General features: G+C 37.5%; 1 protein-coding gene across 3 annotated transcripts in view; it reads right to left on the reverse strand.

The window, feature by feature from the left end:
- rgs6 (regulator of G protein signaling 6) overlaps nucleotides 1-27,138 on the reverse strand; it is an 81,155-nt gene that overhangs the window by 8,665 nt on the left and 45,352 nt on the right. For all 3 annotated transcript variants that reach the window (XR_015852802.1, XM_088353767.1, XM_088353766.1), the window contains exons 3-12: nucleotides 14,677-14,776; nucleotides 10,218-10,268; nucleotides 10,046-10,152; nucleotides 8,200-8,251; nucleotides 6,394-6,458; nucleotides 4,245-4,321; nucleotides 2,660-2,741; nucleotides 1,406-1,480; nucleotides 1,240-1,341; nucleotides 960-1,132 (exon numbers count right to left, since the gene is read on the reverse strand). Coding sequence is in view for 2 of the 3 variants with exons in the window: in XM_088353767.1 (XP_088209893.1) it covers nucleotides 960-1,132; nucleotides 1,240-1,341; nucleotides 1,406-1,480; nucleotides 2,660-2,741; nucleotides 4,245-4,321; nucleotides 6,394-6,458; nucleotides 8,200-8,251; nucleotides 10,046-10,152; nucleotides 10,218-10,268; nucleotides 14,677-14,776 (884 nt within the window). In the remaining variant the exon portion in view is untranslated. The remainder of the gene's footprint in view (nucleotides 1-959; nucleotides 1,133-1,239; nucleotides 1,342-1,405; nucleotides 1,481-2,659; nucleotides 2,742-4,244; nucleotides 4,322-6,393; nucleotides 6,459-8,199; nucleotides 8,252-10,045; nucleotides 10,153-10,217; nucleotides 10,269-14,676; nucleotides 14,777-27,138) is intronic.

Raw genomic sequence — 27,138 nt, forward strand, 5'->3', positions numbered from 1 at the left:
CTTATATTACTGTATTTTTAATATATATGAAAAAAAACAATTGTGTGGCATTATATATAAAAAAACATTTTTCTGATCTTGATTATAATTCTAAAAGGGACACCATTATTTAGCACCTCCTAGTGGTTAAAAACAAACAAATATATATTGATTTGAAAAATAAAATACCTAATCAGATCAACATGTGTTTTTTAAAAATACTCGTCGATCCATATATTTAAGAAATAAATACTTTAAATAACATGAGGTTAGCATAGCGGGCATACAGTTTATCTGCCATATTGCTGCTAAGGGAACCCAAAAAACAATCTTGTGAAAGGCTGGGCAAAAAAATAAAATGTATGGTGCCGTTTGGTCACTGATTCTTTTTAGTTTGTATTCTTGTTTGTGCTTGGTAGCACTTGTTTTCGGTTGTACAATACTACACAATACAGCGGTCAAAATTTGTCCCTTTAAAATTAGAAACTTACTTTCAGTTCGGATTTTATTTTCTCAAGTATAAAAAAATACTCAAGCAATAGGTTGATCTAGTGATGTATTTGTGATTATTTAATCATGTTGCTTATATATTCGACTTATTTGAATTGTGTTGTATTTTAATTTGCAGCATACAAGTAGATAAGTTGGTTTTTGAGTTGTGTTTTTGACATTTTACACACAAAAACACTGCACTTGAACATTACACCAACAAAGCCCTTTTCACACCGCATTTATTGAACAAATTCATTGTGTATGGAATGACCATCGCACTGCAAGAGAACATCTGCCGCAGAGGTAATATAAAAAATTCACTATTCAAAACCATTTTTTTCCTCAATGACAGACAAGCCGTCAAGCGTTTACCCAAGGACGCATTATTCATTTTATTCTCCTGCGTTTTATGTCTTCCAAAGAATGACTGGCAGTCTGCTGACATATACCTTTTTACTATGTCGCATTGTTGAAATTTGAGGTTTTACCTGGCCTCCAGATCCCAAAAGGAAGTGTCATCACTGATCCAAGGATTGGAGGGCTCCACAGGGGCCACAAGGGGGTCGTACTCCATGAACTGCTCTGTGTAGCCCATGAGGCTGTCGGCCACTTTGGAAACCTTCATGCAGTGTCGGCCCAACTGGACGTTGAGGAAAGTGATCTGGAAATGAGAAGTTTAAATAAAGCAGTACAGCCATCAGTCTTCCAGACTGTCGTCATAATGGATGCCCGGGGGCAAGGAGCCAGGAGGGTCATAAATCACCATACCTCTTTCTCAACGTCTTCTTGGGTGAGCTTCCTGGCCGGCGGTGAGCTGATGTGGACCGCACCTGGCTGGCTCTGGCCGTCCTCCGGGACCCCGTAGACTGACTGCGAGGGTCCACCAATATAAGCTTCCAATGCCAAAAACAAAATTGTAATTTCCGGTGTTCACCTTTTTCACCCTATGCGGGTTCTTCTCGTGTCGACACTTGCGGATGTCCATCTCGGTGGTGTTGACGCAGCCTGGCTGTGGGAGATGGTCCAAGTTAGGTCAGTGTGTTGCTAAAATGCTCCCATTTTCTTTTCCAAGAGTAATATATAATCATACATTTAAACGTAGCGCTGTTGGATAGTTTCTCTCTGGTATGATATTACTAGTAACCAGTCACTATACAGTAATCCCTTTATACAAGGTTTCACAACTTTTGTTCTGCGTCCTGATTTGCTGAAGAGTTACCCCGCTTATTTGATGGTAGTTATTTGTTAAAAAGGATGTGTTGTTTAGATTTAGTTTACAATAAAGTATTTATTTTGGAATAATTGTTAAAAAAAAAAAACACATGATAAATTAGGGATTACTGTAGTTTCCATGTTTAACTAGCCATTCCAGGGTGGCCAATATCAGCTAATGTTGGGGAAAAAAATCAAAACCTTTTTTACATTAAGTTGGCTTTAGAACAGGGTCGGACAAACATTTTGGGTTGAGGGCTACATTGGATTAAAAACTTAGGCAGATCAGCCGGGTAAAAAAAAAAAAAAATAGATCGATTTTATAGTTTTCTGCAGATTTACAGTCTCATTCGATTTCTCGGCAGTACATGAGGGAAAACGAACGGACACAGGGGACAAGAGTGGCGCCAGAACACCACATTTTTACAAGCATGTTATTTACAATCAAATGTATCATGTCCATCATTTTTGTTCAGTGGACCAGATTAACAAACGTGACAGGCCGCTTGTGGCCCATGGGCTGTAGATTGCCCACCCATGTTATAGAAAATTACTGACCTATCAAAGGGGTAAAATGACATTGATGGCAAGCTATCTGGCTTTGACAAGTAAATTTGGAATTTTATGTAATAGATAAAAACCTGTCTTAAGATTACACAGTAGAGGTTTTGAGTTTTTCCTTGCCCTCATGTAAGTTTTAGATCAGGGGATGGTGTGATAATAGTTTGCAATAATCTGGTCTGTGCAGCCCTTTGAGACTCCTTGTGATTAAAGGCAATACAAATAAACATGACTTGAAATTACAAAAGACTGTATAGGTCTGTGGTTTTAAAATGAAGGGTATGTGAGATTTTAATACAGATCATTAAAGGAAAAATCCATATTCATTTTTAACATGGCTTAAAGCCCTTACAAAAGAAAAATAGAAAACCTCATCTCAGAACAAGACCGTCCATAACTTTTGTGCATGACTCACCACTGGCCGATGGACGTCCCAGAAGGCCCTCTCTTGGCTATCCAGAACCTTCCTATCTGCCTTGTCCTTTTTTCTGTCAATTCTGATCATTAAAAATATTTTCAGTTTGTAACCACATTTTGCAAAATCTTCCTCTTTCCCAAAAAATGCGAAGTTGTAAATGCAGTGAATGTTTGGAGTGAAACACTTCTAGGGCATAAACCGAATACAAAAATGATGAATGTCCTTTTGTTATCTTAGTATTACACTTTGATAGAGTCCATTTTTGGGCCCCGCAAACCACAATTTACCTCATAAACATGGCCCAGTGCGAAATATTTGACAACTAGACGGCCCTGTATTGTTTAATGCAGAGGCCTCTGACCTTTTTCAAAGTGAGAGCTATTTTGAGTTACTAATGTGCGCAGTTTGGCACCCAGTTTGACCTTCATTTTTAAAATGGCAACTTTTAGCTGGATAGCTTGCTAAAAAGCTAAAAAGTAGCTTGTTACTAGAAAAGCAAGCAGGTTAAAAACCAAAAGGGAGCTAGATAGCTAGCTAATAGAGTAAAATCCTACTAAATAGCTAGATAAAAAGTTACAAAGTGAGCAAGATTGCTAGCTAGAAAGAAGGCCAAAATAGATTGATTACTAGCGAAAACGCCTAAATTTTCGCTAGATAGCATGCAAAACATTTAAAAAGCTAGCTATTTTGCTTGTTTGCTAGCTAAAAATGTAGGAAGATAGCTAGCAACAAAGCTATAAAAGGTAGCCAGACAGCTAGCTCACAAAAAAACGCATGTTTTTGCTAATTAGCTTATAAAACCCATAAAATGGAACTTTGTTGTATTTACTGTAAAATAAAATAACAATAAATGTGTTTAATACATAAATGTATTCTCATTCTATTCTTTTAATTGCTTAATAATAATAATCAATACTTGAAAATTTTCTTTTGTCCAAGAAGCCCATAAACTGGAATTTGTTTGAAATTATTAAATACCGATCGATCCTGTTACTATGTTATTACCATGTTTATTATTAAAACAGGGTTAAATAGAATAAATAAAAAAATATTTTTACTAGAAAATAACAATGAGCCGTCACTGTGGAGCTTGTTTCATAAGAGGTCCGCGGACACCACAACTGTCCTTGGGGGGCAGCCTGGTGGCCACCACGACCCCTGGTCTAAGGCGAACAGAAACCAGTGCCACAGAGCACAGCAAAGCAGCAAGATGTCAGACAAACACGGCGGTGACCTGTAGGTAGGGATTCTACCATGTAAAAAAACACATTTCTCGACCTGTGTTTAAAAAAAATAAGGTTTGATGATTTATGTATTTTGCCTATTATTCCAATCAATGCTTTTATTTTACTGAAAGGGTTTTTTTTTTTGTACCACTAGTTGGCACTTAATATGATTAACTGTGCCTTTAGCATGTATTATCAAAATGACAAATGCATTTAAAAGGAGTAATGTGTTTGCAAATACAAGGCAACAGAGGGCAGTGTTTAAAAAAACATCAACTTCGTGGTGAGGCCTCGTCTCGTCAGTCATTTTAAGCAGAATCTACATTATTTTACGTGGTGGCTCCCATTGTACTCACTTGACTTGCGCTTCTGCCTGCATGAAGATGAATTCCCACTTCCTGGCGAAAGCCCTTTGCAGCCGGGCCAGGTTCTCCTGCAGGAACAGTCAGAATCGAAAAAACAATTTAACATCTTTTCACAGACTTCACAGTCCTGTATTTGATTCGCTAAAATGTATATCATGAAATAATTTATATTGTTTAAACACTGAACTATTTCTATCCTTTGGTGGACTAGAACACAACATTTATCAACGACTAGGAGAAAAACAATTTAAAAAAAAAAAGCTTTGAATCCAAACTATTGCTGCCGGGACAAATTCGGTACACCAACTACTTTAGAAATGAACGTGGGACGTTCTAAAAATCACATCTACTAAAATGATTTTTATGAGACCTGGACTGAACCAATTCAATATTCACTATCGAAACAAACACACTGGTGGATAAAAATCTATTTTTTATAAGTAGTACTGGGTCTCAACCCCTGATTCTTGTAACATCCTAAAACTGTCCTATCAAAAAACATACGTTCTTAAAAGTTTGGTGCGTAGTATGAGGTAGTTAAAATTAAATATGTTCTCCAAGTATGGATTAAAACCCAAATCAGTTCAAAGAGCCTTTATGTAAACTTCTCCACCGCGCCCATGAAGCACATTACACTGGAGGGAACGAGGCAGAGGAACTTTGGGGGAGAGTAACATCACACACGCCTGCTGAAGGTTCTCTTTAATTCCAGGATAAAATGGTGAAAGTAAGAAAAGGACTGTTTCAAATAGTCCAGATGACAACCCAAACCCCACAAAGATGAAGGAAGAGCTTATTCGAATATCTAAGAATTCTACATACTCGCATGCACAACAAAAAGCGCTGCAATGATGATTTCATCCAGAAGAACAGTATTTTGGACACCACATTGAATAGCTTTTAGTTTGATACAAGTGGCCTTCAGACCAAAAAGGACTAGATGAGTTATTGAAATTGTATTCAACTTTTACACTTATTCAAGATTGTCTTTGTAATCACACATAAAAATGTCAAAATTTTCTTTGCAAACCTTGTGTTCTATGTCTTTATCTATGAACATCTCATTTGGATATCTCAATATACATCTCTACTGGTATATTTATATGAACACACAAAAGATAATATGTACACATTCTGTGTTGTATATGTATATCAAGGTGTGGCTAAGTTATTGAAAATGTGAAATTAATAAACATGTCCTATTTATTGCGCACCAGGACCAGCCTTTTGAGACTCCTTGTGATTAAGGGCTATACAAATAAACAGGCCTGACTATTTTTTTTAAATACCTCAAAAGTAGTATAAAAATATGAAAGATTTTCACTCTACCATACTTCAACCTTTAGACTATTGGTGTGTATTATTTAGACCACTGGAGTGGTAAGAAATGGGCAAAAATACATGAACTATCATAAGTATGCTTCTTTTTTTAATACTCGTAGGTCAAGAATTATATTTTACATATTGTCCACCATCTTGCTGCTACGGGTATCCAAAAACCTCAAAAAGGCTGGGTGAAAAAAATTAAAACTGAGCATTTGTCACTGAATCTGCCTTGTACTTTTTAGCATTAGTTTTGATTGCAATAAAACATCCAGCGACATCCATTGGCCAAATACACTCCCTTTATTATTTCACAGAAAAATGAAGGTGTGGGTTGGAGGGAGCTAAAATATATGCGTAAACTAATAGGGGATTAAAAAAATGTTTCCATTATCTGTCAATCAGGTCAAATTTGCACACCACCAAGAATATTTGAGTGTATTTCAGAAAAAAATGCCCTTCGAGCATCCGACTAGCAAGGAGGACATGACCCTATTACAAAGAAAACACTTGGAGGACCATCGAGCCGGTGTTAAAGAGTGAGCCTAATGAGGCCCGTGGCCATAAAGCGACCTGGATATGAGAGAGGGGAAGTATACCGGATAATATTCGCTGAATCAGTGGGAATATTAAAGGCACACTTGAGCTCTGCTGTGTTATTAGGGCTCGGCAAGACTTTTGCCAGTAAATAACAGCACAGCCTGCTCCTAAAAATACACAAAAGGCATTTGCTAGATGACATAAAAGCTTGTAATTTAATAAAGGAATTTTCTTGGAGGAGCTCTTAAAATAAATCAGTCAGTGAGCGAATACTTACGGCCTCGTAATCTGCGAGTTCCAGTCTGGCCTTGTTCTGCATGGTGCGCTTGCACAGGTAGATGGCTGAAGGGAGGGAAAAGGAAAAAAATAGTTTGTTATGAGAAATCTAGATCTGTACTGCAATGCAGACAGGAAACGCTGTACGATAACAGTAAGCGGCATGGTCATAGATATCTCTCATCGAGGTGCATAGAAAGCAGTGAGGCACGTGAAGCTATGCCTCACCAGTCGTGGAATTGTAAGATTGAAAATACACGTATTAATACATTTCATCTAATTACACTTCACAATTTAGGGATTTTTGTCTCCACAATCATTTAATTTTCACACGAGATTTACTAATACAAGTAGTATGTAATGTAATGATTACTGTGCTCTGTGTCTGCAGACACGAATGAGGCAATTGATTCTCTTGCCTCATGCAGAGGGTGATAGTGAGACCATGGACCATGATTTGTACTGCCGGCACACAGGAAAATCTGTCCGATAGCATAGAAAGCAGTGACGTGCATTCAGGGGAGTTAATCATGGAAATAAAACATTTAAATTATGTTAAATTTGTATTTATATTTATTCAGGGTTAAAGCTCTTTCTCATTTCTTTTACGATTTTGGGAATTATATTTTCCTAATTGAATTTTCACTTGATACAGTACAATGACTTGATACAATTGGTATGTAGTGTATTACTGTGCTGAGCATCTGCAGATGCAGAGTGGGGCATTAAATTCTCTTGCCTCATGCTAGAGGGCAAAAGTAAAACCACATACTGTGATTAGTACTGCCATGCACACAGAAAAATCTATGATAACAGCAAATTATGGTCCTAAATAACCCACAAGCAGTGATATGCAGTCTTGGGTAGGTAGATGAGGCTTTGGCTCATTTGTCATGGAACTACAAAATAATATACAATTGTTATTTATGTATTTATATTGTATTTATTCAGTGTTAAAGTTCCTTCTTTAACTTCTTATTTATGGGTCTTTTTTTTTAAATGGCTGGATTTTCACAGTGCACATTTTACTATTTAGTATGTGATGCATTACTGAGCTTAGCATCTGCAGATGCAGAGTGAGGCATGCAATTTCCTTGCCTCATGGCAAAGGGTGATAGCGAGGCGAGGGATTATGATTTGTACTGCATTGAACACCCAAAAATCTGTCATGACAGCAAATAATGTTCCTAAATAAGCCACAAGCAGTGATGAGCAGTCTGGGAAGACAGATGAGGCTTTGCCTCACCTGTTATGGAAATATAAAATGGAAAAAAAATGATTTTTTTTTAATATTATATCAATCTAGGGTTAGAGTTCCTTCCCATTTAACCTTATAGCTTTGGGTCTTTTTTTAAATGGCTGAATTTTGCTAATTAGTATATGATGCATTATTGTGCTGAGCGTCTGTAGAGTGAGGCACACAATTCTCTTGCCTCATGGCAGGGGGCGATAGTGAGACCACAGATTATGATTTGTACTGCTATGAACACAAAACATCTGTGTAAGGGCAGCAAACCATGGTCCTAATTAACCCACAAGCAGTAACCCCAGTCAGAACAAGTTATAATATTAGCAAGCTGACAAAGTCAAGCCATCTAGCAATGTGTTTCTTGTGAAATAGAATAAAAGTAAGGCAATGTACCGGTAATAACATTTTTCTATGCTACAGTTCATATATTGCTTTCTTACCCTGCCGATAAGGTGTGGGTTTATTTGTAAATAAGAAAAGACCCATACCGCACGTCTCAGAGACGCAAAATAACATTCTTTATCCTCTGCATAGACTAGCAAATTCTACATAACTCACCATAATCCGTGTTCTCAGGCTCCCAGCAGTTTGAAGGCCAGAAGTACGGTGACTAAAAACAGAAGACATGTTTATTTTCATTCTCCTTAATAACAAAGGGGAATCTTGGGTATCAAACAGTAATTTTCCGCAATCACATGATTGCCCCACTCCTACATTTGTCTGCAAATGCAACTTTTTTTTTTTTTACGCTCATCCGTGAAGAAGCAGTAGCTATATTCTCCACTATCCATATTTAATTATCTCTCGCAACCGATGTTACACACAACTTCATTCCCACATCCATTAATAATGCAGCGCTCCCATCAAACATGCATTCTTAATAGCTGGGCAGATTTAGAACTTGGTGATATTTAAACATTTTCAGATCGGGTACCCATCAAGTAACATATTAATGTACTTTTAATCCCCTTTTAATTCACAATGTCTAAAAACAGACAGAAATCAAAAGGTCTTTTGATAGTAATGCGTAGCCATCAATGGGCAATAAAGGTTATTGCTTAGGACATATTTATTTAATGGTTCTCTCCATAGTCGAGGCCTGACACTGCTTCAGAGACTAAATTTACAATCCATGCAAGTAAAAAATTTAATTGTCCGGTCGAAAGGGTAGGTGTGGAAATATGGTCTGTAAAAAAGGGTGCAACCCAATCCTCAGAAGTGCGTCAGACTGAAAAAGTTGGCAGCACCAGTGATGCTGTCGCTAAATTGTGCTACCCTGATAGTTGTATAAACAACAAGTCTGGTCACTTATTCAGCAATATTATAATATATATGTATACATATCATGTGTATATTTATAGGTAAAAATGCTGTCATAAAGTGGAACTTGAAGCGAGCCAGCAACACAGCCCAGAAAATCATCCCCTATGCTGCCCAGTCCAAAGGACATTGCAGGCTCATGCTACCACAAAGAACCACATTAAGGATTCATCAGACTTCGCTCACTATTTCATAATATTTTTATTGCACAATTTATCTAGCTTACACGAGTCTCTAAGCACTACTTTGTAAATATTTTAGTCTACCGACAGCCTTAGTTTTTTATTTATTTATTTATTTTTTTTATCACTCCTTTAGCCTGGAGTGCAATGTCTGATCCTGTTGCAGACAATGTTTAACTACAGTATGTTGACATGAATGACAAAAACAATTCAATTCAAAGGATAAGAAAATCCAGTGGCGTGCCATGCATTTCACACCTAGACCTTCAGTAGTGCTATAATGGAATCAATCTGATCTTCAACTATTTTACGGCTGTATAACATTTACTGCAGCGACGAATAAAAACACATCGATACCCTCAAACTTGTAATATTTAGGATTTTGGCCACATTTTCCTCACCCAAAAACTTGATTCGTGCACAAATTCTGTCCTCCTTTCTTTCCTAGGGAAGATTTTAGTTACCGTGTCGTGCAGAGTATCCACGCGTCACTGTTCCATCTACAAGTTTTCTATTGCCATGGATGCAGATGCTGTTAAGTACAGCCTGTCCTGGTCCATTTCTGTGGCAAGTTTTTTTCCGATTTGGAGATGAAAACGTCCGTTTTACAGAAGCAGTGGACATGGGAATGCAGTATTTTTCTTTAGCTGTTGTAAATTTCTGTAATTGCCCCCTAGCCAATCATAGTTTGAGAAATCGCTGATGTTTCCATAGCGCAACCAGGGAAAAGAGATTAAAGAAGAAAATCTCAATTTACTAAGTAATCATGGGCAAAATCTAACCACATGATTTGCATAATTTTTAGGCCAGCAGAGGAGAGCTTGCAGGTCCTGACAGCCTGCCACTGGTTAAGTCCTCAAATACAGATTCTTACAAGGAGGTATTGCCCGAGGTCCTCTCACCTGAAAGCGGTAGAGCGTCCCGTCGTCTTTGAGCGCCAGAACGTGGTCCGAGATGGGGAAAATGTAACCGTGGGCGGCGATGAGGCTTCCCAAGTGAATGGCCTCAGCTGCGGGAAGACGAGAGGCATTCAGGGCCTGACCCCGTTGCATTATGTCTTGATGGCGTGCATACCTGGATCATCTATTGAGAGGTTTTTCATCAGCCACTGAACAATATCCGCCCCTGTTCAGAAGAGGAACAATGCTTTAAATGAGAAGAGGCAACGTGTCCCCAAACGGTTTTTGCACAAAGGGCTCAATTGAGAAAAAATGTGCTTTGGTTGCATGTCAAAATGGTAGTTTATGATACGTAGAGGTTAAAAACTTGCTAGACATTTTCAATGCATAGGAGAGTGACAATCTTGAGTAAATTTATCCCGATACGTGTATTCTGTTTTCAAAATTATACCATAGGATGCCAGTTAGTTTTTTGACTATTGTTGCACAATTTTCGTTGTTTGAATAATTATGCACTGTTTAAATCAGCAACATTCACAACGTTAGCCCAACATGTTGCTATTCTTTGCTTTTGTAACCAAGGAGATTAAATAAATAAATCCCAGGGTTAGACATTCTTGTCTAAAGGTTTACGTGTCTACTAAACTTTAAACTCATCAAACCGCCCTTTTGTGCTTATGGTTCTGTCGTCAAAGTGACCTTATAAAAGAAAACCAAATAAAGCTGAAATCGTCTTTATTATTTTCTATCATACGGACCAGGGATTATTTTTGAGTCATTAACTCAAGTGTCCTTATAACTACATAGCGATGACATGGTCCAGTGAGAAATTCCTTGAAACCAGGTCGAAATTGTTGCAAAGGGGCCATCTATGGTACTGAGGATAACCTCAAAAAGATGGCAAAAGCCGCAAATTTCAAGAAAGAAAAACATTCTTACTCATGTTTACATTCTGAATAAACACTTCTACACTTTTGTAATAGTGTTTTATAAAAGGGACCTAAGTATTCATAACAAACTTTTGACTGAATGTAGGATTTCTTTACACTTTAAGAGTGTATTATTTGAACAGTAGATGTCAATGTATTGTGTTTTGCAACCGAAAACAAGTGCTAAAAAGTACAGGAAAGAAAACTATGGGCACTTAGTGACCAGACTAATTTTTTTGCCAAGCCTTTCATGAGGTTTTAAGGTACCCACAGCAGCAAGATGGAAAAAAAATGATGTCATTGCCTTTTGGGTGAGGCTAGCGTTATGTCGGGGCAATTAAGCATGCAGCCCGCGGGCCAGTTGCGACTTTGAGAAGATAGTTTGAGGCCCCCCACCTTAATATGAAATATTAAAGATTGATTTATCCTCATGTTTCCTTTTCTAAGATCTTATTTCGTGTATAAGATGTAATTATTTTTTTAATTCTAATACCTTTGACTGGTAACTTATTTTATGTGGGAAAAGGATTTGAGAATAAAGGATTTTTTAAATGATCATTTCTTTTGGAAAACCTTATTTGTCCCCACCTTACCCAGACCCTGGCTCCGGCAGCCCACCAAGAAAATTAAGTTTGAGGCCCTTTTGTCATGTCAATTAAAGTTCTCTCGAGCTTCAAGTATTTAAAGAAACGCGTGTTTAGCTTGTTTTGATATATTATTTTTTAACCACTAAGAGGCACTAAAAATACACAACGTCCCCTTAAAGCAGGTAAAGTGTACTTAAATGGATTAAAAAAAAATAGCTGTACAGTTTTAATCCTTAACGCACATGTGTCAAACGCATGGCCAGCGGGACAAATGTGGCCCGCCATATCATTTTTGTACCTCACAAAAGTCTGAGGGTCAAGAGTGCTTTGACAAAAATCTATTAACCACAATGCTGGTCGACTATGATACCTTCGAAGTGATGGCTCAGTGCTATAACACGTCAGTATTTCCATATCAATGCCAAAGAGTGGAACTGAGGAATAGACATTACTAAAAACGTCCAAGAATAATATGTTATATATGGTTTATAAGAGGCAGCATGGCAGTGCAGTGGTTAGCGCGTGAGCGGCACAGTTCTGAGGTCATGAGATCGAACCTCCTGTGTTGAGTTTGCATGTTCTCCCCGTGCTTGCATGGGTTTCCTCCGGGCACTCCAGTTTCCTCCCACATTCCAAAATCATGCATGTCACGTTAAATTGGCCGGTCCAAATTGTCCCTAGGTGTGAATGAGCGAGTGAGTCGTCTTTTTCGGTGTGCCCTACCACCTTGCTGGCAACCAGTTCAGGGTGTCCCCTGCCCACCGCCAAAAGATAGCTGGGATGGGCTCCAGCACCCCCGTGACCCTACTGAGGATAAGCGATGCAGATAATGGATGGATGGATTTTGTAGTGGTATTTTTAAATACTACTGTAATGTTGGTTTCTTTAATAGATTAAAAGAACAGTATTGTTTCTTTAAAGACTATTTTTTTTACCACTAGGAGATGCGAAATAGCACACACTGCCTCTTTAAAAGTGTACTTTTGTTTTGAGAAACAATACCAAATGGATAATTAGTTTGAACTCTGACATCAACCTTTCAACAAGCAGCTGAACTTTTTGTGAGCAGAAATGAACATTAAACAGTGGTGGCATTTTTTCCGTAATACACGGGGGGCGGCATTAGAACTTTTATTTAATAATAATAATACAGCGTTTTTTAATTTATCTAACGTATGACTTTGCGTCTTGTCAAATGGGCACCCCTTGGTTGCAGCTTTGAAACCCCTGATCGCCACGAAGGTGTGCAGAGGGACAGACACTCTGGCTTTGCGAACAAGGAAAATCGAAGCGGGGTTGTGTGTTATGCATAGGGAGGATTCACTGTATTTACTATACATAAATTAGTTGGCGGCCTCCGTCTTCCAAATGACGCACATTACTCAACTTTGAAAATACAGGCTGTGCATTTTTTTTTTAACTGTGAAATGGAGGTGACTGGCCTTGCTGTAATCTGCATCATGAGTTAGGGACCAGATTGCCTATGACAATTATCGATTTTGCATCACGGAAAGAGAAAGGTCAGGTTTTTGTTTATTTTCTTTTCACTATACAACTATATTTCCTTTAGTGTATTTTCTAATGTGTGTGATTTGCTGTACAAGAATATACTGCAATTCAATTACTTTACATTAATGTTCTCTTCACAATTTTTGATAAATATTTGCCATTTTTATGCAGGTAGTGTATTTGTATTTCAAGCATTCTTTATTTTTTTTAATATTAGGGCTGGGAAAAATGTTGCGTTAATGATTTGCGTTATTTTTAATTTAACGCGTGAAAAGATATTAAAATTCCACCTGGGTGTCAAGCTGCGCTCCTCCAACAAACGAAGAGTCACTTACATTTCCAGGGTCGAATGTGGCGTGGCAAAAGAAACACTTTTAGGCGGACAGTTTTCGCTTTATAACATTGACTGACGGAAATATTGACAAGGCGAAAGTGATATGTATGCTTTGCTAAGGTAAATTTAATTACATTCAGAGTAATTGTTCCCTGATGGATCACTTGAAAGCCAACCATCCCTGTGCGGTGGTACAGTCAGACAGCGGACCTCGACAAAGAACCTTGGATCAGTTTGGTTCAAGAGGGTGTTCCACAATATTTACATCAGGGACTTGAATATTTCATTTATGGATGATTTGTTTTTGACACCACAAACCTTGTACACTTTTCCGTGCTTTGCATGCATGTTTTGTTAAAATATTTACATTAGCTTTACAGCAAATTTACAGTTCAACAGTGTTGACAAAGTACTTGAATATCTGTGTTATGAAAGTTATTTTTGGCATAAATTCAAGAAAATCATATAATTATATGTCTGCATGCACATTTAATGTACTTGTTATATGCCTATACCATTTAGCATAATAAATGTAATCTCATTTTTCTATGCATATTTTCATATCTGCTGCATTTGTAAAATCTGGATTTAATAAATTAATCGTGATTAATTTATTTCAAAATCGAGAGTCAATTTTCTTTTTCAATTCCCAGCCCTGAAATTTACATTTTCCCTTTTTTTTGAGCATTTGTGCAATTGAAAAACAGATCTACCTCTTGTTGTGTTAAAAATGAGTGGAGGTGGTTTCGCCCAGGGAGTAATTTAATGTTTAACCGCCACTGCTAGTGAAAGCCCTTTTAGATTTAATTTAAATAAATTGCATTCTTTGGTATTTTGATAATTTAAAATGGGCAAAAATGGCATTAAGGCAAAAAGCGAGCCCTGTAGTTTTGTGTACCCTTGCCCCCACATTACCCACACATTAACATTAGAGTGAGCAAAGCTGCAGGTCAAAATGGTCTCAAGCGGAATCGCTTTCTCTGCTCTTGGACAGAGCGTTATTGCTTCACCCTTTTGCTAGCGAAATTGGGAGGCCGTCGACTTCAGGAATGACTCAAACAGCCGCGGGAAAACGATGATTCACGCAACGCAAACATGAAGTATGGAAGCGCCCACGTTTGCAGAAAAACATCAGCGAGGGCAAGCGGCAGCATTAAAGGGCAACAGCCTGCCATGGTGATCTTCCAGTTAACATCATCACCGGCCCCCAACTGTGACAGCTCAAATCTGGTGGTAGTATATGTCCATCGTCACAGTAGCGATCGTTGCACTCACCTGATACTACGCTCGGAATCTTGGACAAGAAGCTTTTGACTGTCCGGATGGAGACGCCCCCTGATTTCTCGTCTTGTATTCTTGTCACGATGTCTTCAATCTGTAAGGAGGCGCGTACGTTATTAAATCTCAAATTATTTATGATAATAATCATCATCATCATAAATATATATATTACATACACATATACACACGCACACTCACTCACGTTTCTTTATTGTCATTGGTATCTGATTAACTTCATCAAGCTAAATCCTCTTGAATCAGACTAGTCTGCCTATTCTGGTTCTTTTCCTGGCACTCATCTCTGCCGCCATCCTAGGTACACATGAGCCCACAGCTATGCTGTGTCCTCATGCTTCCACCTTGCCCAATCTCTTCCTGTTCAGTCAATTTGCGCCGTCCTGATTGTGTTTGAGAGGGACCGCATCTCATTTTAGTGTGATTACCTGGGTTCTGTTGCAGTTATTGCCAGTAATAGGTCCCAAAAAATAAAAGTGGAAAAGTGTCAACACCAATCCTGGTCAAAGAAGGACGCAAGTTATTTTAGAAGACTTTATTTCTGAAACTTCTGTGTTTTTAAAGTATTTCAAAAATGTCTTTACAAAAAAGTATTATATATGTATTTTTATTTATTTTATGTACTTTGATTGGTACCCCTTACCACTACTAAATTAAATAAGATGTACTTATTTGTTCATTTATTTAATGTAGTAACGCATTTATATCTGTACATTCAAGGAAACTGTGGGGGTCAGATGCATCGACATTTCGTTCTGTATACATGTGTACTAGAATGACAATAAAGTAGATCTGAATCTGAATTTTTATCTTATAAATATTGATTAGCATTTGTGTTGTCCTTACAACACTTTTTGTTGATAAGTTACTGTGTTTAAGTTGAAAAATGTAGTGAAACAACACTACTTCCGGGTAATGGTAGTTACGAGTTTTCTGTGTCACTTCATGCTCTTATCTAGTTGTCATCAGTAGTTACACGCAGGTCGACAGGAAAAGTGCCTATTCTAATTGGTTTCCATCCATTTTGGAAGATTAACAATTTGCACGAGTCATGTTTATTTGTGACGCCCTTAATCACAAGGAGTCTCAAAGGGCTGCAATGACCAGATTATTGCAAACTACAGACTATTATTACAAAATTCCCTGAGCTAAAACCTACACTAGGGCAAGGAACAACTCAAAATCCTGATGAGAAATATAAAGAAACCAGTAAATATATCTTGTAAGTTTTGGCAGATGTCACATTTACAACAATAAAATACAGAAACTTAGTACACGGACTCAATGCGTGTGGTTTGAACAAATTTATTGACACTAATATTAAAATAAAACAATCATGACAATCACAACAGCAATCAAGCACATTCATAATATTATGTTCCAATATGATGTTATTACCAGCAAACACATAGTGAGGATTTGAAAAACCCTTCTCGAAAATCCTATTAGCAATCAAACATATTCACAATTTCATTAAATGACATCTTTGTTAGTGTCAATAGATCACCAACAACAGAAAACAATTATGACCAACACAACAGCAATCATGCATATTCACAATATTATATTCCAATATGACGATTTTAACAACAAACACAATGTGAGGTTTGAACAACCTTTCTCGAAAAACTCAATAGCAATCAAGCATATTCACAATTTCATTATATAACATCTTTGTTAGTGTCAATAGATCCGTCCAGGCCAAAGTTGATTGTCCTCGGTCTGAAAAAATCCACCGACTCCAACAGCAGTTCACTTTGCAGTTTTTACCATTCGAAGAAGGAATTAAAGCTACAGTTACACGTCCACTATAGTCATCCTCCTTTGATGTTTTAGCTCTGTGACATATCGATGACATCACATCATTCATATATAATCTAAAAATGTATTATAGTTACTGCAATAATTACAAGAATTTATTCTACAGGATTATAACAATTATTGCTGCCATATATTGCTTACACAACACCACTAGGGCCTTGAAAATTCCAATACCCAGTGATCTAAAAGACAGGCAATTCAAGACACCCTAAAAACATTTAAAAAAAGAAACAATCTTCCAGTCCAAATGACAGTCGAGGACAATTACTATCTTAAGTGCGGGGTCTTCAAAGATGTGACACACGAAATCAATGCTCATCAAGAACCATGTTTGACACATGGTGTCACAACTGGCTATTAAAAGAAAGCACGAAAGTTTACAGAGTGTTTCCATCCATTTCAATGCTTTCACTCAGTAAACAGTTTGACATGCGCGCCACTGCCACCATCTATATGCTTCACAACAGACATCACTTGGGATCAATCCCGCTCTGCAGACGCAACAAAGCGAGATGAAGTCCTTTTGGCCCCGCGCGATAATGGACCTTGAGAAGAACTCGTTATCTGCCTTCAGGACATGGGAGCGCCAGAAACATTGCGTCCGCTTAACAGAAAGGCCAACTCGAATCTCTTGGACATGCACAAATGGCAGCCATGGAGGCTCTCTTGGAACACAACACGGCTGCAAGAGCAAGATAACGTCTCTTTGTTCCGGGCTGTAACTATTATCTGAAGGACACTTGTGTATCTTGCAGGAGTGTGTTATATATACATATACACATTATCTATATTTCACACACACACTCATGCGGCATATTTGGATTTGTAGCACGAATGCAAATTATAATGAGGGAGTAATCATTTGGAGTATGGCTATTTAAGTTATGATTTATGATTCGACCTCGAAAAACCATTACAACCGTGTGTGTTAATGGATTTTACAGCAACTGACCATGTTATTTAGAATGAGGGGAAAGCAAAAGCTCCAAAGAGGCTGAAGCTTTAGTTGAATTGAAAGCGGAATGTGTTTAAGAATTTGTATGGAATTCAGAGCATCGTTACCCTTTGCCGCCATCTCCTGGCTTAAAGTCATGTTGCCTCAGTAAGCTCGTTCATGATGCACGTGCAAGTATGTGTATTTCTTAGATATGCGCGAAAACATTTTTTCATCTTAGGGTTTGGGTTTTACCATTTTCATGCAACAGTGACAAGTAAAAATAAAGCCAGTCACTCTCTAGTACTCCCTTTAGCCTCCATTCCTCGAACCCCAAACAGCTGATACACAAAACTGACGCAGGCAGTGGGAAATAAAGCATAAGGGCTCTTTGAACTCAATTGGAATTTGACACATTAAAAGAAAATATTCAACACCTCAAACAACACACCCCACCTTTAACCAACAGGGGCCACATTCTTCCAAAAAATGTTTTTTTTTTTACCTTTAATCTTGCCCATGTATAGAAAAAACAAGTGCAGCACTGGTATTAATTTTAAATCTATTGACTCACCTTGTAAATATTTCTCTGCTAATGTAACTGCACTATTGTTTAGATGCTTTTTCAAATTAGGCCACTCTCGTAAAGATTGCCTATTTATCCGAACACTTCTCATTTTCTCGAATCTTATTACGTTTATCCTGGCGTGCCAGGTCTAATCTTGTTGTAAACGATGTTCATTTTGTTAAACGTGAAAGACGATAAAGAAAAAAATTTTGGGTGCTATTTTTTTCTATTATAAAATGTTAATTAAAACTAAATAAAAATATAAGATTGACAAGACATTGTTTAAGTTTTATATAAAAAAATATATTTTATTAAAATGATTCAAATGATCAATTAAATGCATTTAAAAAATTACCCATCAGCATTAATGTAATATCACCAACAATTAAAAATGAGTTTAAAAAAAATTAGATTTTGCCATTTTAAAATATAATGCCATGTTTTAATTTCAATCAAAAAGTAACTTAAATCACGAATACCTAAAGTTCAAATAAAATGGCAAAAAGTAATGTTTACCCAATTGGCAGATAAGTTTTACCTACAACGAGCTAAAAACATTTTATTTAGAATAACATGTGCAAGATTCTAAGAGATGGTGAATCATTTCTTATTTGGTAATATTTAATAACTATAGCTCACAATTTTTGGAGTGATTAAAATATCTTACGAGCATTTCTACCTTATATTAATAAAAAGATTTGTGGGGCAACATTTTTCTTCATTATAAAAATTAAACATTTAAACGTTTAAATAAAAAAAAAAGCATGTAAGAACCCCCCCCCCAAAATTCAAATACAATAACAAATAAATCTTACATTAAAAAGAGGTTTAGGAAATTTTCCACGAGGCTAATCAAACGTGAGCAAAATATAAGATTTTTCTTCATAAAAAGATTTAAATTTAAAAAAAAATTTCGCCCATCTGCTTACAAAGTTCAATTAAAAATCGTACGGGCACAAATATATCTCAGGATTTAATCACTTCCTACCAAACATGTTCATCAACGAAATGGCAAATAGGGAAAGCATCTACAAAATGGTCAGGCATGCCTTAAACATGCGATTTAGAAGGTTGTTAGAAAAACTAATTAAAGCTCCGGTGACCTTTTCAAATCGCGTTGGCTTGTGATGAGGTTATTAAAGTGCCCGCTGATGCGCCATGATTCCGGAGCGTAAAACTGAAAGGTGCACCGCCTCCGCCACTCGTGACTTGACTAGAACAATCAACATTTATAAGCCAATGACTCCGCTTCCATTCTCATTTACTTTCATTGGGCATGATCTATATATTTAACTGCGGACATGCAGTTGCATAGAGTTAGAAATAAAAAGACGATTCGATATTTAAAAAGAATATTCAACATTAAGACGTAATATTTCAGTGAATATTTGATCATATCACTAAAGTAGCAAATTTTATTTAGCAAACAATGATTTGTTATTTTGTTTCAATAAAGTTTTGTAATAGAGACAGCCATAGCAAGAACCGATAGCACGTAATTCGTAATTGCTCGCAGTAAGCAGAACACGCACGCTAGCGTAGACAACAGACAGGACCTGAAACTATCAATGGCAATTGTTAACAAGACATTGCTTAGAAAACCAAATCTCTCCTTTTCTGTTTTGATTCGACTGTGCGACTTGATTTACAATGTAAGCAAAACCCGGACTACAGGAGTTTTGGCCAGGTATTTTCCCCAATCCTGATAATATTCCTCGAGTTCTTGATTGGAAATCTCAGTGATCTGCTACTTAGACGAGGAATCCAACAAGGATTTGATTCAAGATTTCTGTAGAAATTGGATGATTCCTTTTACCTTGACTGCGGACTTCTGAACTTAATAATAAACAGCGATACCTATGGATTTGGAATTCCATGAATTCATTTTTTCTTGATTCTTTAATGAACCTTTTTGCAATTCCTTTAAATTAACATTGAAATTTGAGGATATTATTGTGTTATTTCAATTTCTGCCACAAAACCGATAAGGTCAATTCCAAATGTGCATAAATGGAAATGTTGAAATTGTGTACAGTAATGTGAAGATCTGCAACAAATTGAAATTAGAATAGATGACTGGTCATTACACTGAAATGAAACAGTGTTATTATACAAAGGTTGTGTCCATAACTTCAAAATTTTGTACTGGGTGACGCCATCTTCTGCCGAAAATCATTGCAGCTTTTTTGTTCCTTGTGCAAGCATGTGAAATTCTTAGAAGTGTTTAAATAAACTATATTTTTCAGGGATTGCGATGGAATTTGAACTTTATTTGAAACTGTTCTTTTTTTATTAAAGGCTTTTTGAACTCAGTTGGACTGGTTAACACATTCTTACCAGTAAGAGAAAATATTACATTTTTAAACTTTTTAAGGAAGCCTCAAACTATGTACCCCGCTTTAAACAAAACATTAAATTCTGCTTTGAACGCCTTAAACCAAATAATTGTTTTTACTATGATTTATGAAAGTATTTTATTTACCATTGTTTATTAAATTTGTTCGAATTCATTTTGACACTGGTGTTTCCACTCATCAAACCTAGAACTAGTCCGGTAGCGCTTCCTCTGCCTAACATCATAAGTGCTAAACTACCGCTATTCTACAATACTGATATTACTTTTTGGTACAAGACACTAAAGAGTTACAATCACACCTTCACAAGAATGTATTTTTTACCCTTTGAGATTGTGTAGATAAACCAATCTTGTAATAAAGATATAGGGATGATTCCCACAAAGACACTAGTCTACTAAATCTATATTTGGATCTTAATGGCCAGCAGGAGATCACTCGGGCTTGTGGATCCGAGGGAACACGATGCTACAATCTGAGAACAAATTAAAACCTTGAAACCAGATTTACTAGATGCTTTAAGTGTCAAAACATGACAAATGGGATTTTCCTTGATAAAACCATCAGTGAAATAAGTGCCTATAAAACCTCTCGACACCTTGATAGCAAAATTACGGGTTTTTCCCCATTCCCTGTATTGCTTAAGGTCCTTTAGCCGGATATGTGCAACATTTCTGATACGGTTACATATATTTTGCAAGCTAACTAGACATTATCCCAATAACATATTTCCTAGATGTCAAAACAGCTCAGTGTCATTTGCATGCATTTTCTGGCATACGGACCCAGAATTTGTTGGAACACAGAGCACACAGTGACCAAGTGTTATAAGCCTGCGATTAACAGTCACCTTTGCCTGAAGGTTTTTTTAAGTAAATCCATGCGGCGAAAACACCAAAGCGAGGGACAATGGGCAAAAGCATGCCGTTTGTTAGATTATGAACTACCTGATGGTGAGCATTTTTTTACGGATTGAAAAATTTCACAATACTTTAATCAAATTTGTTGTAACTTTACGTGATGTTTGACAGTTGATGTTTTAACATGAATATCACAAGTGTTCAATTGTTCAAAATTTCAAAGAATTGAATTGAGCAACATCTAAAATATGGACCTGTATTGCCTTGCACAATATTGCTATAAAGTAGAGGTGACAATGAAGTAGTTATACTGTCTAAATAGCTAGTTTTTTATTTCAGCGATTGAAACGCTTTCATCAGTACCATTTTAAACCTAGATCTAAGATTAAGGCCATAGGGTATACTTACAGGTGTTTTTTTTTTTTTATTAGGAACTTACACTCTGGAGGTTTATTTTCAGTTATTGGACATTTTGGGTGAAAATAGTACCATATACTAAAGGTATGTGCCCGTTTCCTACATTCATAAGTCTATTGCCCAAGATCCATAAAATGGGGTTGACTTTACAGACGCTCTGCTACTTGCCACCATTCGACTTCTTAAAAATTGGTAGAACATTACATACGAACATTTTTTGGGGATGTCGAAAAATATCCGGACATTGCTGTAGGTTAGATTTTGTATTGTGTGCAGCTTTTTCAGAGTAGAGGTCAGTACTGTAGTGCTTCTTTCCGCCGTGTGGTCCTGTGAGAGGTCACCCAGCATCCACCCCAAAGAAGAATTTCGGCTTCCACTAGTTCGAGTGTATTAACTGACATTTTTATTGATTAATATCTCGTAAAATGTAAAGAAGAGGCAAGCTGTTTCTTTTGAAATGAAAATGGAATAAGATTGAAGCGGTTGAGAAAATGGTTGGATCGCTTTCTTCCACTACTACGGAGGACAACCTCTGCAAGCCCATCTTCAAAAAGTTAAACTTAACTTTATTCATCTTCATAGAGCATATTTTATGAAATGTTTATTTGTTAGTATAAAACAATACAGGTTACTTATACAAGCCTTAAACATACTTATATAAACCTTGAACATACAAAATATCACATGGAGGCAACATATTGATCTTGTTCATAAGTAGGGCAGCATTTGTATATTTTAAAATTATGGCAGAAAAGACCCGTCAAGCCAAGAACGTTTCAATTGAAATATTTTGTTTGAGGAATTTACTCTGAATCTATCTTCAAAACTCAAGTAAAATATAGGCTGCCTCTGATGGCCCCCTTGTGGAGGTTTTGGGCTAATTACTTGGGGGAACTGTCGAGGCAGTCGGGTGTCTGACCTCCTGCAAAGGTGAAAAAAGTACCGAAACCTGGGCAAAATGAGCTCCAGGGATGGCCGGGTGACTGACCTCCTGCAAAGGTGAAAACAAGTGTACCAAAACCTGGGCAAAATGAGCTCCAGGGATGGCCGGGTGACTGATCTGACACGTAGCCAAAGAAAGTGCACCCAAACCCAACTTAAATCAACAAAATTGAGTTTAGGGGATTCCCAAAATGGAACAGCTTTGCACTTGAGACCTACATTTAGCCTACAAGTACGCCACACACGCTCACATAAAGCATCAAATGTTCCTTGCACCAACAGTTGACGGCAAGAGGTTCAGCTTCGTCGAGCCATTTTTCCTCTCGTTTTTTTTCCCCTCCCGAGTGCCATTTTGACCTCTGAGACATACCGGGTGAATAATGAATGTGTTCCAGCTGGTGTGTGACGCTCTGCAGGGCGAGGTGAGAATAAATCCCCCCCCTAAAACCTGACACAGCGTCAGGTTGCCAAGTCACGATGAGAATATGACACTCAACACAGCAAGGCTCATCACAACTGATTGAAACCATTGCAAGATGTGTGTGGCGGGTAAACAAATATAAAATATCGTGCCCCGTTAAATTATATTCGAAAGGTGTCGAATATTCTGCAAGGTTACCACCCGCAGCGCGCCATCCGCCGAACACGTCCCGTTCATTCATGCAGGATCTTTATGCAATTGCCATTGCCACAGCTGCTGCCGCTAAAGTACTTTGTACACAGCAGTGGAGACAGTAGCTTTCATTCTAATCCCTGTAATCATTTGTCACAATGGATTGTCAGCACTAAATTTAATTGGGTGAATTCATCCGGGGAACAACAAATCCCTCAAACATGGAGGATGTTGGAGTTGTTTGTTGGCGAAATCTAACGCGGAGTATATTTCAGAAAGCACGGAATGATACAGCAGAGTCACATTCGCAACATTACTGCATCTTGATTTTGTTTATGAACAATGGCAGTGGGAAGTTTTGTCATCAAAAAACATGGGGGAATAATTGATTTATTGTGAAGTGGCTTGGCATCTTTCAGAACCTTAAAGGTAGTAACATAATTCGAGATGTGCTGTACGAATAGAAAGTTAAATATTCACTGGATCGAGTACATGTTAATGCCAAACTGAGTTTAAAGAGCCCTCGTGTTTATTTTTTATTACAAAGCATCTGTGTGCTTATAGCAATGCTGTTCAGGGCGGAACGCAGGAGGAAGGAAGAATGGAGGGGTGGTACACAACGTCACACTAGCAAATAAAAAACTTATTTATAATTTCTGCTACCTTTCGCTTGAAATGTAAGGCATTTTGAAACAACATGCACTAGAAAACAAACAGCAAGCTGTAAGCTATAAAGGTAAAAGTGGCAGTTGTGTGAACTTATGCAGTTTGCTCGCTACCATCAAGTGATTGTAGTGGTACAGTAGTAAAATAACGAGGAAAAATGCGGTTTCCGGAGGTGGTCAATTGCTGTAAGCTCTACCTAAAAATGACACCGACACCATTACCAAGCAAAAATGAGTGAATAACCTTATTTTTTCAGAAGGAAGTATCCATTAAATGTCTTTGCTTATTTCCAACTGGTGTAACTCCGTATCAATCATGATAGTTGCCTGAATTATCCAATATTTCTTCAGGCAGCCCTTTCACCATAATAGGTTGGCAATCCAGTCTGTTGCATTTACTACAATACAAATCCCTCATAAAATATCATTTTGGAGCTCTCGCATCCTTGTCCAACGTCCCCGTTTTGTTTTCATTTCCTATCGGTTGTGAGTGTCAACATGCAGATACCTGCACACGTATTATGAACGCGCTTGACAGAGGCTGCAATGATGTAAACGTACAAATTCTGCACAGCTATAAGCAGTTTAGATAAAAGCTAAGCTAACACAGGCTACTGCATTCATTGTTTATGTTCCGATTTCATCATCCTCTGTACATTTATGTTCTATGTTTTAGAGATTCCAATAAAATATTATTCTTAGATGGTTTCTACAAAGGCAATCACAGCTTCGGATAATCGTTTCTTTCCATCATTTACTCACAATCACCAAGGCACTCCTGATTGGTCATCGCCAACACGCCCTACGAATGCTATTTTGTATTTTATTGTCTTGCTGTCATGGCACTCCCATTATTGCTCTATCGGCGTTTGAGTATAAGCCCTCCATGGTCTTGCTTTCACTTTGTGTTTAGCTAGTCAGTGGTCTCGTATATATTGTGCCATCTCGCCTTTTTAAGTTAGTATTGCAACATATTTTGCATTGTCCCCCTTTCACTTTTTGTTCAGTTAGAACTAGTGTTCAAACATCTTAGATCGTGGGTCTCAAACCCCATTAAGTTCAGAGCCACCGGAACTAAGGTCTGGGTGAGGTTGGACCAAAAAAGTTGTGATAAAAACATTCCGCTGGCCTGAAATAGTTTTTTTCCCCCGCTGCACAAAAGATCTAAAAATAAAAACATTAAGACTTAATATGAAAATAAAATCAATAAAAAATCCATAATCTGCTAGGACTGCCCTTAAAAGGACAGTGTGTGTGTTACCTTACCGCAAGTTTGGACACCACTGCATTAATATTACCCTTTTTATTATATATAAAGCCTCCTCTGACACAATGAGTATTTTAGTCACTCCCAAGGATTTTCTTTCCATTTTACCTTCGTTTGAAGACACTGGCAAACAGCCCAGCATTTTGGTATCACATGCCGTGAGCTCAAATGGTTTCAACACCTCGCTTAGGTGGGATCATTAATCAAGTCAGGGTGCATTGTGCCATTTCGTGCACCAACGGTGTAAATGGAAAGTCTAATAACATGACTCAGACTTATCGTTGAAAGAGGTAAGAAAATACACTGTATAAGGAGTTTCAAATGAGCATCCATTTTTCAGACAAGTCAGTCTCGGGTGGAAACAACTGCGCACATAAAATCCAGTATAGAAAAAGCACGACAATGATAATGTCCATGGTATAGGAAAACAGTTTCTCTGAGAAGACATTTGTTTTTAGCAAGGAAGTTGACAGCTTGTACCACGGACAATGGGTCTAATTTTCATCGTATGAAAAAAATCTATGGTATCTGAACTGATACATTTACTTATGTAGTTCTTGTTTACGTCGTAGGAACATACCCAGGGAAAAATGATTTGGTTGAGAAAATAATTGAATCAGACAAGATTAGCCTAAGATACCTACGGAATTAAATTGGGTAAAATGTTCAAACACTAGAACAGTGATTAATTTTTTTTTTTTTTTTTTTTAAATTGAAAAGAATTCATCGAAACACCACCAGTCAGTGCCATTGCATTATTGGTAAAAGCAAATCCAAATGAAAAATCTTTTGCTAACAGGCACACACGTGAGAAATTCCCACGGCACAGTACAACAATTACTGTAAAAAACACTGCAGCTACAATATTCCAAATGTCTGTTAAGAAAAGGTAAAACCAACAAAATAATCACGTTTTAATAAATGTGTCTTGGTTCACCAGACAAAATGTTCTCAGAAAAAAAAAAAATTACTTTATAAGTTTGTTACTATTAGACAAGTGCAAAGTGGATTCCATGGGATGCAAGTTTCTTATTTTGACTCACTGTTCATTGTTTTGACCATTGCATCATTGTCACCATCAGCCAATCATGTTGCTGTAATTTTAAAAATCCACATCCTTTAGCAATGGTCTGTTATTGTAACCTAAAAAATGTAATAAAAAGAAAGCTCGGAAGAGGTTTTTCGAAAGGAAGGGACAGAATCTCTTATCTGAAAGCCTTTCTCCATGCAAGTTCAAAATCCATTGATGTTCTCTCCTTAGAGTGTCTTCTAAAGTTGAAACTTTTATCCATAACCTAAAATATACTTGGCGCAAAATTATCTGCCCCAACGATATCAGATTTCGCGTATTTTTTAAGTATATGTTCTTATTTTACTTATCTTCGGTATTCAAATTATAAGTAAAATGATCTGCCAGTGTAACAAGATTTTTTGCGGTATACATCACACGTTTAATTAGAATGTCCTCATCTTTTTAGCTTTTCTGTCTTCCACTCCATCTTTCGCAATCGACGTTACCCCGTGCACTATCCCAAATTAACGATCCCCAACTTAATTCTCGGAAGCTCCGAGGGTCTGACACGGTGAGATCCATAAGCGGCCAGTTGGGATGTCGCGCCCCACTTCACCCCAACCGTGTGGAAATGTCGGAGTGTTGATGAGGACACTGTTTACTTGTCTGGGCCAGTTGAGGATCCCCCAAAGAGGAGGAGTCAGATGAGAAAGTGGTTTCGTACGTCTCTATGGAAACCATGATAAGAGGAGCCAAGCAATTAAAAGTATGTCAACTTACTGCTCAGGCAGCTGGCCTGCTTGACCAGAACATTGTGGATGAAGTGGTGTGAGGATTATGAATCTTGGGGCACCAATTTCCCAAAAAAACTCAAGTGAAGAGTAAAATACAAGCCCACACAGAAAAGCAGCTAATCCACAGGGTGCATTGATCCGTCAAGGTAGGCAGGTGAGGAAGCGCCTCACCTGGAATCATGAAAACCTGACAA

The sequence above is a fragment of the Urocampus carinirostris genome, chromosome 15, assembly GCF_059441175.1.
Source record: "Urocampus carinirostris isolate Australia breed hairy pipefish chromosome 15, RoL_Ucar_1.0, whole genome shotgun sequence".
Lineage (NCBI taxonomy): Eukaryota > Metazoa > Chordata > Actinopteri > Syngnathiformes > Syngnathidae > Urocampus > Urocampus carinirostris.